The 16,572-nt window shown below is 41.3% G+C and overlaps 1 protein-coding gene and 1 long non-coding RNA gene across 13 annotated transcripts in view; one reads left to right on the forward strand and one right to left on the reverse strand.

Annotated features, from left to right (window-relative positions):
• Positions 1-16,572, reverse strand: part of macf1a (microtubule actin crosslinking factor 1a) — a 229,375-nt gene that overhangs the window by 198,439 nt on the left and 14,364 nt on the right. Inside the window, exon 1 of one of the 12 annotated variants that reach the window (XM_040020877.1) lies at positions 7,359-8,247. The exons of the other annotated variants lie outside the window; for them this stretch is intronic. Coding sequence (XP_039876811.1) covers positions 7,359-7,452 — 94 coding nt within the window. The 5' untranslated portion in view covers positions 7,453-8,247. Of the gene's footprint in view, positions 1-7,358; positions 8,248-16,572 lie in introns of those variants that run through there. 12 annotated transcript variants of the gene reach the window in all.
• LOC120726886 lies at positions 12,680-16,296 on the forward strand. The gene is made up of 3 exons (XR_005694394.1): positions 12,680-12,691; positions 13,978-13,982; positions 16,185-16,296. It is a non-coding gene; the product is annotated as an uncharacterized LOC120726886 (long non-coding RNA).

Raw genomic sequence — 16,572 nt, forward strand, 5'->3', positions numbered from 1 at the left:
CAGCCTTTTTACCAATTCAACCCACACACACACGCCTTGATATCATGCAAGGCAACATCTACTGGTATTCCTGACCCATTTTTCCCCCCATCAAGTTAGTGTGCACGCTGACACACAGCAGCCAGAGATTCCTCCCCCCACTTTTCTGTGATTACACCGAGCGCCCAGGAAGCAGCCGACAGAGATGGGATGCACATCGCTCTACTATATCAGAGCAAAAACTACGAGAGCTTTGACAACCGCCACGCAACCCCGGAGAAAAGTTTTCAGAGATGTGCCACACAGCCTTCCCTGTCTGTCATGAATACAGGCCCTGTGTGCTGCTAAGAGAGACGGCCACTGTTACCACACAAATATGCCCACATTTATGCATCAACGCAAATATTTCACACTCGCTAGCTGCTCCCCTCACGACTATTCAACTCGATTTCCTCCCCTAACGCACAATCACAATGAACCTCATTGATTATCTGACTAGAAATCAGCTGGGTGCTGGTTATGTAAGAACCCCGAGGGGAGAACTGCTGCAAACAGTAAGAAAAGAGGGGATTTAAAAAAAAAAAAAAAAGGTGGAAAAACACGAAGAACGGGGAGGAGAGACGTCACTGTGGCAGATTTATTGCATGCGAATAGAAAATGTGGAGAATGCAGGAGAGACGAGTGCCAGAGGGATCACATTTTGACACTGCAGTATTTTTCTTTCAGCAGCTTCACTAAAACGCCGTTATTATTCTGTTTATGTTATACACTCATTTTTTTTGCATGCGCTTACTGTAAATATGATACTACTAAAGCTACAAAGAAGAATCTTTCCCTCCAACTTTTGCATGTTACTATAAAAGGGACTGAAAAACAGAAGAAGTGCATGGTTTTATCGCTTAATTACTTTTGCTGCCACTGATATGCCTGGAATTTATCTCCTCTGGTGCTGGATTTCATTTCCGTTTTCCTTCATATTCTCTTCTTAATTTATGTGCTTTAATATTCTTCAAAGCATCCTAAATGTTCCCTCAGTTATGAGCATCCAAAAGATTGCCGAGTGTAAACAGTTTCCCACATTTCTGAGGTTCAACCTCACTGCATTAACAACAACAACACAGCGGGGCAGAAAGGCCCAGGAGATGTCCCCGAAGCCCCCCTCCGCCCAGCCTCCCTTCGCTCTCCATCTGCAGTTAGCAGTGCAGGCTTTCTAGCTCGGCCAGCGTTTGGTTCTGCCTGCCGCAGCTCTGGCAGCGCTTGGTTTTCCTGCCGACACGATCAGGTGCTGCTGGAGAATGTGACTAAACAGGAAGTAATGTGGGAAAGGATGGGAGGGTGGAGCAGGGAGGGGAGGAGGCGGGGAAAGAGAAAGAACAGAAGGATAGAGAGACAGAGCAGAATAATTAGGAGGTAATGAAATAAGCAAGTGAGAATGCGAGGAAAAGGCAGACAAGGAGGAGGCTGAATGCGAGACGGGAGAAGGAAAAAAAAAAAAAAATCAATACCAAGAAGGGAGAGAAGAGAGACGGAGGCATGGCTGGAAAAAGAAACCGTTTTAGTAGCAGAGCAGAGCAGCCACGAGATGTTTAATATTAAAATGTGAAGAAAAGCTGCTTTAGTGCAGCAGAGTAATTGATGATCTGGTTAGAGCACAGTAAGATCTGAAGGACGGAGACTGTGCTCAATGACTGAGAGAAACAAGAGAGAAGTGAAGGAGGACGAAGAGGAGGAGGAGGTTGTGTTCTTGGGGGCAGAGATCTACTGCGAGAGGAGACCAGGACTGAGGGAGCTGGAAAGCAAAAACTAGGCCACATGGAAAAATCCAGCTGCAATGATCCAACTCTGGGACCAGCGCATAGGTCCCATGTCTGCCTCTCCTCCTGTCTGTCTGTCCATCATCTGTGGTCTTCTGTTAAACTGCTCTGTCCTTCTTCCTCTCCTGAGACTGCAGCTGTTTGTCTCCATCTCTATGTTTTTGACTGCTTTTCCTCTCCTGCTTCTCTAATGGATCCTGTACTTCCTCCAGTGTCAGAGATCAATCGTCTAATTACCAGTCCGCGGAAGTAAAGAATAATTTTCCTCTGACTTTTTCCACCGTCTAATCTCGACATTTCAAACTCTGATTTTACCTTAAATGGGATCACATTATTCCAGGAGCAGAACATTTCTCTGAGAGGCACAGAGAAAGCAAACAGACCGAGCTGATGGCATATTCAAAGCAGGAACAGATACAGTTTAATAGGATTCACAAGATGGCAAAGCACATGTGTGTGGAGGAGGAGAGAGGGCGGTACTAAGAGAGATCTGGAAAGAAGGGAAGAGCTGCCCCAACACTTCCTGAACTCAATGAAAATGTAGGACGTCAGCAAACACTCAACTCCAAACCCTTCCTGTTACTCTGTGCACTTCCTGTGTCTTTCTGTCTAAGCCCTTGACGTTGTGTGTGTGTGTGTGTGTGTAAGAATGAAGCCAGAGTACATGACCAGGGATGGAAATACTGTAATTTTACAGGCTCCAGTGGGGCTGGGTAATAAGTCACTATTATTACATCCAATTTTGTTTTATAGTGTTTGAAAATTGTGTCGTCCAGACTAATCATTTCAAGCAAAAAGTGCTTTAAACTTTGTTGATTTTGGTGCTTTGTTTTATTTATTTATTTATTTAATTAAAGGCACCGACTATAGCACCATATCCAAATTTCACTGCCCCAACTATATACAGAGCAATCTTTCTATGCACAGTCAGTCAAGAAGTCCATTTAGAAACAGGAAAATGAAGAAAAATGCTTGTGAATTTGTATATTATCAACTGTCTTGTGCTTTATATGACTTAATATTGCAGTAATATTAGTATCATATTACTTGGTCTTTCAGTATTGATCAATGTTGCCACATTTAGCTCAGGAACATGAGCACTTTTCACACACATATTGAGGTAGCAACATGTACCCTGAGGAGCAGGGAATATGGTTTATATATGTGAATAGGTCACATAAACAGGAGAAATCCTGAGCTTTTGGGGAGTGAAAGGCTGCTACATTTGTTGACAAAATTCATCACCTTTGATTTCTCTTGTGTGAATGTCAGCGCTGATGACATTTAGAAAAGAAAAGAAAAGTATCAGTGAACTCGTGTGTGACCCTGCATGACTTACAAACAGTACAGTAAAACATTAATCCTGAGGGGTGGAAAAATGACACTGAATGTTTGCTTCTCTACCACACAAACACACACACAGAGGGCAGCAGGAGCACTGAGCTGCCAGAAGTTGGCACTGCCTGTAGACGGATGAATTAGAGGTGGTAAGTATACAGTACAGAGCGGATATCGTGATAGACGCAGAGGACCACACACACTCGACATATTACATAAAAGCCTTAATGTGGAAAAACATGGAGTTTATCTACACAAAAGCAGCATCTGAATTGAATTTTAAGTAGATTTGTAGGTCAGAAACACATTTCCTACAATCTATATTTAAGTCGGCGGATTTCCTGACAATCTTCTTCTTCTAAGCTCTGAGATTGTTCTGCTTCCTTCCAGGTTTCCCGGCTTATATTCGGCTCCGAAAGGATTTTCGTGACACTCTACCTGACCCGTCATGTTTTAATGAACACTTTTTGCTTTTAAGCTGCTCTTAAGCTTACATAAGTGTTATTATACATGTCTAATTAGGATTATTAGAGTGAAAAAAAAAGCAGAGAAGCAGAAATCCATAGAGTGCTGCTTCATATGTGGTAATTACAGAGCTTCTTGAGTAAACATAATGCTCAAATGTTGGTGTTAATGTGCCTGAAACCATCTGCTTTGCCACTGACTCACAGTACGTCTATGAGTGTTTCTGAGTGTTCCAGTATTTTTCCATGTATGACCTTGTCACTCTTGCTTTAGATATCCTGTCATTGTTACACAGCAGTTACACTCATGGCTGCGAACACAAATGCCAAGAAAAATACAAACACACACAAACACCGCACCCGCTGCCTGTGAATGATTTAAACCCTATCACATGTCGACCTCCAGTTTCAGTGACGTGATGCTACAGCGAGCAGGACGCCAAGTTCCCATTTCTCCCTATATATCTCTGAGTGACTTAGTCACAGGTGACAAAGTAACGAACACTTACATACATACGGGAACGCTGTTTACAGGATCAGCAGACCATAGAAACCACTATAATCCCAGCTATCAGGGGACAGAGGGGAACAGGCATGACAACGTAAAAGGGTAAATGACAGGGGGAAACTTGATATCGCTCAAGACAGTAGACATGCTGACACCTCAAAGAGCAAAACGTGATTAGGCAGTGACACACAGCAGCAGGAGCAGCAGCACAGGTCCTATTGTTGTGGAGTGAGTGCAGAGGACACAGGGTTTAGCCTATAGGGTTACAGCCTCATTATAGCACTGATGAAGGAGGCGAGCTGGGACTGCGACGCTTGGAAGGGTTGAAAACCTGCAGCCTCACAGGGCCAGAAAACAGACCTCAGTCTAACAGGAGTGCTATAACCCAGAAACAGGTCGAAAACGTCCACATTACTACAGTACCGCGATCCCCACGTGGAGCTGTTGTGTTTAGAGATTGTTTGTGGAGTGGAGTGAATATATATCAGAATGATAGAGACTATGTGTACTGTGATTAACTTTATCAACTTATCAAGTGTGTGGCAAAATGTTTTGGAACCTGATGCTCACATTCTCTGTCAGGACTGCACTCCCTGTTTATGTAGCGTTTGAAACCAACACTCAGGACAAGCACATTTGGCATCACTGGACTTTTTGTTATTAGGAGAAAAACGATTCTGAAACCAGGAGCAGTGCAGTAAAACCATGATAGCAATGCTGGCTAAGGGCAGCCCTGTAATATAAGGCATCCAAGTGGAAACAGAGAGCGTAACAAACTGTATCAATACCAATTTCTGTTACTGTACCTGTGGGAAATTACAACGCATCTACATGGAGACAACGTGTTAGGCACACCTCAGTGCACCTGCACATTTATCCTCTGGCTGTTCCGGTTTATCACTAGCGCTGATTGGCTGCAGAGGGTCACCTGCATGAATATAAAGTAAGTGTGTGTGTGTGGGGGGGGGGGTCTCTCTCCTCCATCAACACTAGCTGCACAGTTCTCCACACGTGCTTTTGCCTCTTTTTGCTTGGTTTTGTTTAATAACATTAATCGAGGGGATGGGCGTGAATGTGATGGCTAACTATTTTGCATTAATAAAATGTTTTGCAGCATTAAATGCATCAACTGATCACGGCTGCAGGAATAGCAGCCAAAACAAACAAACAAACAAACAAACAAACAAAAAAAACCCTCCAAATTATGCATAGCTGCTTTGCTTGTATCAAAATAAGGGCATAAACAGTTTTTCAAGGAAATATTAAAATTCAGATGTTTTGCTTTGCAGCTTCTGGATTTCTACACACAGCATAGCTGGAGTGATCCTCTCACTGATGAAGGAGGTGAGCTGAGATCGTGCTTGTGCAGATACTAATTAAACATCCTGAACTTTACCTCTACATTTACCAAAACAGCTCCCAGGTCACTGCTTGCTCCTGTCAGATAAAGGGCTAACAGCAGGCATGTGGTTATATCAATACCACATTTGGAGGGGACTGACATATGATGGAGCTGTTGGGCTATTATGCATTGACATTTCCAATGGGGGGGAAAGAGCCCTCAGAGACCCACGTTCAGCTCCACTTTAATCAATGTGCTCACATTCCCTTCCTTTTAATCTCACATGGGAAAAAAAAACAGCTCTGATGCACCTTATTTGTTTATCAAAGTAAAGCCATCCTGCTCGCAGATAAAACTGGACGATGGCTGCGATCAACGTGAAGCACTTAAACGGAGAGCAATTGCTCTCTTCAGGATGAGAAATGGACTGTCGAATCCATCCCGAATGAGCTGTTCTCTGTGAGTGAGAGCGAGGCAGATTTAATAGAAGCCCCATTGGCTCCCGAGGAAGTCGAACACCTATAATATGTGGATTTATTTTAGCACTAAAGCAGCCATTAATGCCAGACAGAAAAACAGAAAACCCTGCGCATATATAAAATATAACACTAAGAAAGTTAAGCTGTTCTAAGCAGTTTGAGTTATAAGTGGGTTTTGTTGAACAATATAGTCGGAGTGCTAGAAAGGCTAAAAATAATAATATACATGTGCAAACTAAATGTAACTGAATTTTCTGCTTTTTATTGCATGATATGAGCCTGAATGAGTGCACGTACAAGAAAGGAAGACCAATATTTGCAGCAAAACTTCACTGATGTGTCGTTTACAAGAGGAGACGGTTACATATTATGGCTCGAGTAAATAAAGTCTGCATATTTCCTTCTGTAGACAGGTTATTGCACGGAGTGAGAGATAAGTTAAGCAAAGTGTTGGCATAGAAAAGATATTGCAAACTGTTAGTGAAACCTCCCAAAGGGCTTCTTTCTTTGTGCTTAGACAGGTGTGTTGAACACATACTTTATGTTGGAGGCTCGGATATGAAACTCCTCATCTCAACCTCCCTCCTCCTCTCACATATTTGACAGCAGCACATGGAGGCTATGTCCCAAACCCAGAGGAGTTTAGTTTCATTATAACAATCAATAATTCAAAACCGCCTCCTTTTCATCAGTGCCAGCATCACAGATGTGACCCAAGTCTATTGGCTGTCTGCATCCCCATTCTGTCCCTCTGTAACACACACACACACACACACACACACACACCTCCTCCCAACAGTCAAGTTCAGCAGAGGCATTCATTTTTAAAGCGCCCCTGTCACCGGTATTATAAAATAGCAAGTCTCAGCCTTTGGTTGTAAGACCTCTGCTGCAGGGCAGACACACATACACACACAGAAAAATAAATATAATGATTGTTTTCTTCACCTTAAAGTGTTTTAAAGCCACATCACAGCAAACTCAAACCATCCCGGTGCCCTGCACAGCAGCAGCTTTGATATTTACAGGCTAAACAGCAAACAAGGCGAAACCCGAGGCCATGTGGGGAAAACTCCTTACAGGAGTGGGCTGGGAGAACTTCATAAAACTGCTTCCTCTGGTGTCTCAAAAGCACACAAGTGATTAGGAGGGAGTCAGGGCATGCACTGTGGAGGCCAACAATGTGGCAAGGCTAGAAGTCCTGCTTTGCTTATCCAAAATACAAGGAAAAAATCCAGATTATGAAACTGGCAGAGTGGTGCTGGCTGCGTGCCTAAAAACCCACTTACACTTTCAGACATAATCTCGGAGTTTCTTTCATCATTTTCCCTTTCATTCCCTGACAATACAAACAAACGCCTTAACTATTCCCCGTGGGAGAGCTTTTTTTCATATTATCCTCTTGCATCCTGCTGAAGACCTCTGTACATTTACCTTTATATCTCTCCAGCACATCTTCATACGCCTGGGCGAACTCCTTCTCCTGTGAGTGGTTTGAAGGCAGCAGACCCGGTACGAAACCGGCCATGGTGGCTCACAAGCCGGCTTGTGAAGAAGAGAGGGGTCGGCCTGCGGACTACCGCAGTAACCCGTTCCGCTGGTGTTGCTGCTGCTTCTGCTGCCCGTCCGGACCCCAGCTCCGGCTCCCTGTGCTTCCTTCTCCCTCCTCCGGTGTCCAATACAAACACCACGGTGCGTGAAACTAGTGAATATGATGCATTGGCGCACACCAAAAGCCCCGCAGCTCACTTCTGGAGCGCGGTTAGATAATCCTCAGGGACACTTGAGAGAAAATAAAGGACAACAAAAAGCCTCAGTGAGCGTCTATCTGTGAAAATCTACTTAAATGAAGGTTACATAAACGCTATCTATCCATGACAGCCGTCAGTGTACGTGTGGGTGCGGGGCCACACGGTCGCATCGCTCGGTGCGTTTCCTCCGGCCAGTCCCTCCTTAAATATCGCCTTCCACCCGGTGACTGCTGCTTTTTGTGCCTCCTGTGCGTGTGTGTGAGAGAGAGAGAGGGAGGGAGGGAGTATATCCTAGTGACGGGAGGGGGCCGTGTGTCTCTTTCCGTCCGGAGCTCCAAACCAAACCGTATCCGGGCTCGGGCTTTCTATCCGAGGCTGAGTCGGCAGCGTCCTGTGGATCCGAAAAGAGCCGGGCGAGCTCCCAGCATGCTTCCCAGTCGTAATGGCTGCTTCTGTCCGAGGCTTTGCGGCCCCTGGGTCCGTGTGAATGTGTGTGCGTGTGTCTCTCTCCCTCCTATGCTCAGGTTTCTCGGTCCTTCCTGCAGTGGCTGTCTTCCATCCCTCTCTACCGGCCGCGCCAGGAACCTCCGCCACAGGAATTTGTAGAGCCGGTGGGGAAGAGCTAGCTAGCCTAGCTGAACAGGTGGAAAATGGAGCTGGAGCGCCCTCAGACGGAGGTAGTGGCTCAGTGACAAATCTTGTTCAGGTGTTTTAAAATATTGTTTATCATTTCCCACTGTGACGGATATTAAACCAGCTTACTAAAGCAATAACCCCCTGATTGAAAACTACATGTAGCATGCTAACACTTAACGTTATTTTCCGTTAAACTGCTGAACTGAAAATCTATACCAGGGATGTCAAACTCATTTTGTATCGTGGGCCACATATAACCCTGTTTTTTCAGACTAAATACATTTAACCCCCATTTAATGTGATTAAAGTGGAATTTCTTCTTTTTTTCATTTTTACTCCAAGATGAAGAAATTCTGCTTCAGTAAATGAAAGAAATCTGTCGGCACAATTAACTAATGTGTAAAATAACAGAAAGTTCTAGTACTTTCTGTTATTTTAGTACCTCATTGCCCAGGAGAGTAATTCACATTTATTCACATAGCGGAAAAAACAGGACATTTTCTCCATTTTAATTCTTATTGTTTATCTATTTACTTTGGTGTGGCATGAAGAGCCATGGTGGCAGTCTTTATATGTAGGAAAAAGCTGTAAAACCAATGCAAATACAGTTAAAAGTAAAAAATCTATGAGCTCATTCACAATTTCCAAAATAGTTCAGCGGGCTCCATGGTCTTCGGTGGGCCGATTCTGGCCCCCGGGCCTTATGTTTGACACTTGTGATTAATTAAATTTGTCAGTTTTTAACATTTTTTTTGGTACATGTTAAAGTCCCCCACAACTCAAGAGAAGTCCTTTTGTAATTTTATGTCTCTCTCTGTTAATTTTTCAGCATAACTTTGAATTTTGTTTGAGTCATTTTGTATATTTTAGAAATCTTTTTGTCTTTTTGGTGGTTTTAATTTTTCCTTCAATAGTCATGTTTTATTTCTGTTCCTTGTTTTGAACCATTTTTTTGTTTCCTTTTGGCTGTAGTTTCCCCCCCCAGTTATTTTGTGTTTCTTTGTGATTGCTTTGAGTTTACTTTCAGAAGTCATCCTTCTCTGTGTAATCATTTTAATTCTCTACAGGTGTTTTTTGTTTTTTTTTGTTTTTTTCAGTTTTAACCTTTTTCAGATGCATCTCACAAGCATACGGTATAAATCGTTGTTTTCAGACTGTCATATTTGAATCACTTCACAGTCTGTTTGTCATTTGTGTCTTTTTGCAGTTCCCTGATTTCACCCCCATAAGCTAATATTAACAGAAGGTCTGTCTCAAAAGCTCCCTGATCCCTTGTGGTCCCTGCAGGCTTGTTAAGTCATTTTTCTACAATTGTCAACCCCCAACTAATTCATCATGCATGAGGATTTGCAACCGCATTGCATTTTTGCCATGATAGGTAGTCACTGTAGTAACAAGTAGATGCATTTTGATTTTTTATTTCTGAAAAATTCTGCAAACAACTTGTAAAACACACTAAATAAACTCAAGACTGTTTAAAGGAGTGGACTGAATGAATGGAGCACAGTGCCATCTAAAGGCTAAGTAAACATACAAAACCAGGAGCTCTGGCGAAATAATAAAATTTTAAACAACACCTTGTTAACAAGCTTTTAAACCAAAACTTATAAGCTTCTCCAGACACAGGAAACGGTAAAACTAGGTGATTATATTTAATTGAAAAACAGTCACATCTCATTGTTCTGTATTTGACGCTATTAAATATGTATTTTATGTTAAGTAATCTGTGTGTCTGCCCTGTCCTGCTGTGGATAATCTCTCAATGCCAGTGAGGTCACAGTCCATAAAGCAGCATCATTGGTGTAGAGATTATGTCATTTAATCCCACAAAGACACATAAAGATAATCTTTATGTAAATCACAGTACCATCCCCATTCTGTCAGAAGAAAAACATACATTTATGTGGTTGGAAACTAGAGTCCACAGAGTGAAAGAGGTGGAGATGTCAAGAGTGGAGGCAGGTGTAGATTGTAGATGTCTGTCTGAAGTCAATATTAGATCGAAACACAAATAAAAGATGCATGAATGGCCCCACAAGGCAGATGACCAGTGACTGGGAAATCAAGAGCCAGATACATAAAAGGGCAGGAATGCAGCATATTTCCACTCATGTCTGCAGCCATGAATGGAAAGTAAATCACATAAAAAACTGTGTTTACACCACCAGGTTATTCAGATGGCAATGAGAGGAACAGCAAAGACGCTTACATTCACTGAATGTGAAATTCAGAGCTTTGCTGCTGGAGCTGTTGGTGGTCTCAGTTATTACTTACGGGAATAAAGTCAACAGGAGAGTGGATAACACAGCAGCAGGGCAGCCATACTTATGCACAAATAAATAGAAATTAAAATATCAGCATTATTGTCGATAAGTTCAGTATGCACATCATTAAATTACGATGCAGCCTGTGAATATAATGCATTTAAATATCTTCAATTTGCAAGATTTCTTTGTTTTTGAGTGTGCACATGGAAAGTATCCTCCCTTCTCACCCTATAAATTCTAGATTACGTCCTTAGTTTAATACATGGATATCATTTGGAAATGTAATGGGGCCCTATAAGGGCCTATAAGGAACATTTTTAAGATCCCTAACCTTTTCAAGCAAATTTAGAAATTCATCTCTCTCTAAATATATAAAGAGGATATTTCATGTATTTTAGCCTTTTCATTTTGCCCCTTTTCTAATCAAATGAATGCAAACAGGAAGAATATGTGTATGTACTGAATACTGAAGTGTGTTTGAACGGGTATTTTACTGTCCGTCTGTCATGTGTGGGTCACGGCTGCTGTAACAGGTCTGGAAGTAGCTGCATATCATCATTTACGACATGCATGCACACATGTGTACTCAGATGAATTTAAACCATGTAACATGACAAAAGATAAAAGGAAAAAGTGAAAGTGGCAGTAAATAAACCAGCCTCACAAGCTCATACAACATTTATCATATCAGCGGTTCGATGACCCAGGAGCCATTCATACATCTTACTGTGACCCTCTTTTCCTTCCTTCCTTGAAGCCTTTAATCTCAACACATCATCAGTGAGCAAGGCCAACACCAACAAACTGGCAGTCTCTGCAGAAATATACTGCTTTGCTGCATTGCAAGAGCTCATTTCTGAAGGTAGCAGAATAAGTAGGAGGTCACAGGTTCAATAAAAAAACATCCTATTTGTGCAAAAAGGAAAACGTTCAGGAGCTTTCCCGCACCAAAGGAAATGTTGGTTAATTATAAAAGCATCACTAGTCTGGCTTAAAACACCTTAAGCGATTTAAAAAAAGACTAATTTCTTTATAATAATTACACAAAGATATTATCAGTTTCAAAGTGAATGATTAGATTCGTCTCTCTGCAGAGATCTGACCCCATCTTTCATTACTCTAACATCCTGTTTGTGTCTCCTCACTCTGCCTCTCCCTCATTACAGGACCGACACACATCACATTAACATTACCCCAGTGATGTGAACACAAACAGACACTTTAGGGATACAGATCTGGCACTCTCTGTATCTACAGGAAGTCAAGGAAGATGAATCCAAAATGCGAGAACTGAAAGAAAAACATTCCAACAGATGTTTTTGTCTTAAAAAACAAATAAACTCGGGCTAATGTGACTCTGGTCTCATGGTCCAGTCGTTTCTATTGTACTTTACAGCATTGAACAGCCAGAGAAAAACATCTTTCACTCTCTATAAAGTCCAGACAGAGTTTCACTGATAAAATGAGGAAAAGCAGGTGATTCCTCCTAAAAATGAACCTGTCGGTGTGTGAAACCCTTATATCTCCGTCTAGTGGTGGAGAACGGAAATTACAGATGAGTCAGAGTTGGCCTGAATGACCTCTTGTTTGTTTCTCCACTTGTATGTTTTCATCTTCACGTCATGATGTGTATTAATAGTAAATACATAAGCGTGAACATAAATAAAAGTAGTAAAATATGTGTTCAAGTGTATTTTTCACTGTTTTCTTCCCGCAGTGCGAGTCTTCTGCATGTGTGTTTGTTAGCATGTGTATTGTTGTGTGTCTGTGCTGCATGCAGAGTCCAGCTGCACTGTGAATGTGCCAAAAGTACACAAAGTCTTCGACACAACAGCATGACCAAACACTTCAGCTGCAGAGCTCCACCTTGGCTTCTAACTTTAACGTCAGCCACAAACATTTCACACAGAAACCTCTCTGCTGCTTACGTGCCTACACATGAAACATCTAAAAAATGAAAGCTAACATCAAACAGTCTGATCTCATTATCCACGCCTGCATTTTTGTGTAAATTACTTCCTAATAATGCAGCTGAGCGCCCTTAATAACCAGCAGAGAGATTAAATCAAATCTATTGTGAGTGACTTGGATTTAAGTTAAGACTCTTTACAGGGTCTGACCTTTGCTCTACTGTTTTGACTTTCACAAATAAGCAAATTCAATCATAGATAAAAATGCATTTAAAAAGATTATAACAACAAAGCTTGAGTATAAACTCTTAACTGGTTCAAGTGTAATCGGTGATGTCTGTCATCAGATGTTTCCAATCATGCAATGAGAAAATATGAATGGCATGGGAAGCAGTTTAATGCATCTAATTTGGGTAAGTGCTTTAGCTTTGATCCAAATACTTGTAGATTCATGCTAGTAACCACTTTAGCTTACCTCTTATTAATTTATAAAGACTGTTAGTCCAAAATGTGATTATTTAAAATTGTCCTGGTTTTCTTATGTTTCAGTTTCATTGTAACATAAAATTTAAAAAAGAACAGATTTAAATGTGTCCATAATATTTTTCTGTAAATGAATAGATTTAGTGTCTTAATTGAAAACACATTTAACACTCTGCTGTAAAAATCTTTGTTGGTTTGACTTAGCCCCATAAGACGAGATATTAATCCCAGGATGTGACACTGCTAAAAACGTCTGTCAAGTTTATTTTTAGTTTTATATTCAGTTGATTTCCAGACCAGCAGGTATCTTACAGTACATGTCATCACAGATCTATCACAATCACACTCTAAGACACATTTTGTCTTTAGAAACCATACATTACGAGCTCTTGGTGCATCTTAAAGTATACCCTGCTTTGCTGCCCATTTTACTCTAAATTAACCCATCACTGACAAAATGAACATCATGTTGTAATAAACATGACTTTAAACTGGTGACTGAGACCATAAATTTAACAGAAAAATGTTTACTGTGGTCACAGAATAAGATAGAAATAGAACTAGTTTCCGCTATATTTCTGTACAGTTTGACCTCTCTTTGCAGCCAGGTGTCGCCCCCTGCTGGACACTGGGAGAAGTACAGGTTTAAGGCATTTGAGCATTGGCAGGTCATGAACAGTTTATACCAAAGACACTATCTACTTGCTTTCCTCCCAAAAAAGGAAAAAAGAACCTGTAAAACTTTATAGTGCTTAGAGGATGTAGCCTACTGGCACATCACGGCCAACCGAAAAAAGTTTGTTGGGTGGTACTTTTTTCTTGTTTTAAACTTTATGTTTCTCTTGCTTTCAAAGTTTCCTTTTCACCACACAATCACTTTTATTTCCCTTTAGTCTCCTTGCTTCATTCCCTTCCTTCTTTCTTTACAATCCTATCTTGTCCCATCTCTTTCTGTTTTAAGCTCTTCTACTGTTTCCTCTCATCTTTACTTCTTTCTCATTCATAGCAGTCGTTCTCCTTTTGTTTTTCCGTCTTGTTCCTCGAGCTCATTTCTCTTTCCAAGTTCTTTTTTTAAGTTGTCAGTGCTTGTCTTCATCCTCCTGTTAATCATTCTCCTCTCTGTGTTATGACCTCCTTCACCCTCACATCTATTCACAGAGTCACCCTTTCTTTCCCCTCTTTAAATTCTCCCCCTCTCTCTCCGACTCCATTTCTCTCCTCTCTTCATTACTTTCTAAACTCACACGATCATTCACTCCTCGGTCTCTCTCTCCCTCCTTTCTCCACTCCAAATTAAAATTCGGACACTCTCTCACTCCTTCGCTATTTGTTTTGCGCCCCTTTTATATCCAGTGTCAGTCTCTCTCACCCCTGCCGCCATTGCTTCTCCTAGCCTTGCATAACCATGGAAACAGAGTAGACCACGTCACCATGGCAACAGGGTAATAGCCAGGGCCTTGAGCCGAGGCTTCCTTTCAGTTTGCCTGCAAAAAAAAAAAAAAAAAAAAATCCAGCAGGCAGGATGGCGGACGCCTAAGTTACATGCAGGCAAAGACATCTGAGGTCCTGATGCTCATATGCATAAATTATCACTGCTGCTGCCTCACTCACACTGAGCAAATGTATCACACTGTGTCATTTCCTTTCTTATTTTGTTGTACAAATAATTTCCAAACCATCCTTTATTTGTTGTGTCTCTCCATTACTGCATCTCCATGTAAGTAAAACAAGAAAACCTAAATGTTCAGCATTCATGAGGAATTTTGAAGTCAGAAAGCCTTTTTTGTGATTTAATTGGATGTGATGTAATTACGTCACAACCAAAATCTGAAGAAGAGTAGCAACTCTTGTAAAAATATGCACAAAAACGTCCTTCTAGTTACAGAAATATATAAGAAAATTATCCCATTTCTAACCTAATTTGTGACCTCAGTAAAAAAATTTCAGTTTATGGTTTTAAGTCTTACTTAATGCAACTTGACGTTTAGTTTTTTAATTTATGGTCCAATGAAGAGTAAAAGAGATGTTAAAGCCACCTTATGATTGAAAAGTCAGCACACTATGTGTATACAGTGCCCTGAGGTTAATGCTCATCAAAAACAAAATTGCAACACAAAGATGGGAGATATCGCATTAGCTATGACCATCTTTTATATACAGTCTAAGACTAACAAACTACTTTTAAAATATTTTTATTCTGGTCTGTGTTTACAGCCCCCAATTAGTTCAAAATGTAATTTGGTGGGAAAATACTGAATTTTCACTCACGTACACAGAAAAACTAGCAGCTGTTGGTCGGTTTCATTGACATTCAGATTCAGCAGACAGGCAGTGCAACCTAAAGTGTCTGAATAACAGAGTCCAGTCACTACAGCAGTGTCTCTCTTTATCCTCTCCAGTATTCACAAAGCTCCCAGTGTTTCCTCCCCTCGCCCTCCACTTCTTCTGCCTGCTCTTTCTTCAGATGTGTAAGGATGCAACTTTTGCCAAAATAAAAATAGATATTTTCCGAGAGAAAAGAATACCTTCTTCCTAGCACTACATCTCTGTGCTGCGTGTCCTTATTCTGTATGAATATGTTGTCATGGGGCTAAACTGTGTGGCTTATAAGCAGGCTAATATATTCACATTCTGACCTCTGTTTGACTGCAAATTGAGGTCAGTGTAAACATGCCGTACAGATTATTTAAAATGTAAAATCATCACAATAGGCTGCACACGCCTGAGCGAGCACTGAACAAGCCTGGGAGATACAGGATGTTACCAGAAGCATGAGCTTTAAATGAAAGCCTCTGCAGAGTGAATTCGACAGCGTCAGTATTACAGAGACACTCGTGCTCTGCTTGTCACATCAAACCATTTAGCAGACAGGATATAAAAATGTACAGCATGCTTTACTCAGCAACAAGAACTTATCAAAGCTGACAAGGGGCAAGTGCAAGGTTGCACCTCATAGCGCAAACACAGACAACCATTAACATTTAAACCTATAACTATGTTGGATGACCAGTTAATCTGACATTTACATCTCTGGATGGACGCCAGGTTTGAACCCAGAACCTCCTTTCTCAGACGAGCTAGCGCTTACCACCATGTATTTCCACTATATCATTTGAATGGACTGAAGAAGCTTCAGTTAGTCACATGATTTCTGATCTAAATGATTTCTCCTTTAAAATATTTTAATGCAGGACTCAACATAGGGTGCAAAAGGAAACAGGCAGTTGTGAGGTAACTGTACTGCTCTGTACTGCATTAAAAGAAGCTTACAACTACTTTTTGTCCCCCACACCCACTCTATATGTTTTTATTTAGCTGTGGCAAAATGTCTTTGGATCTCCTTTAACATTCTTGGGGTTTAAAACAAAAAGAAAAGAGTTGTGTTGATGTAATGGTTGAGTTCATAGGATCAGTTGCTATTTGTTGCATTGCTGTAAATTCACAGTGAGTCTGGACATAAAGTCAAATGTTTCGTTGGCAGGTGGAGAGAAAAATGCCACACAGCAGACTTTGGCAGTGTTAGTTAGGTGTTGCCTGTGTTTCAGCCCCAGGGTGGTTTGTGGCGACGCCAACATTTACTCGACTGCTACCTGCTGCCGCC

The sequence above is a fragment of the Simochromis diagramma genome, unplaced genomic scaffold (genome assembly GCF_900408965.1).
Source record: "Simochromis diagramma unplaced genomic scaffold, fSimDia1.1 OVJJ01000753.1, whole genome shotgun sequence".
Classification (NCBI taxonomy): domain Eukaryota; kingdom Metazoa; phylum Chordata; class Actinopteri; order Cichliformes; family Cichlidae; genus Simochromis; species Simochromis diagramma.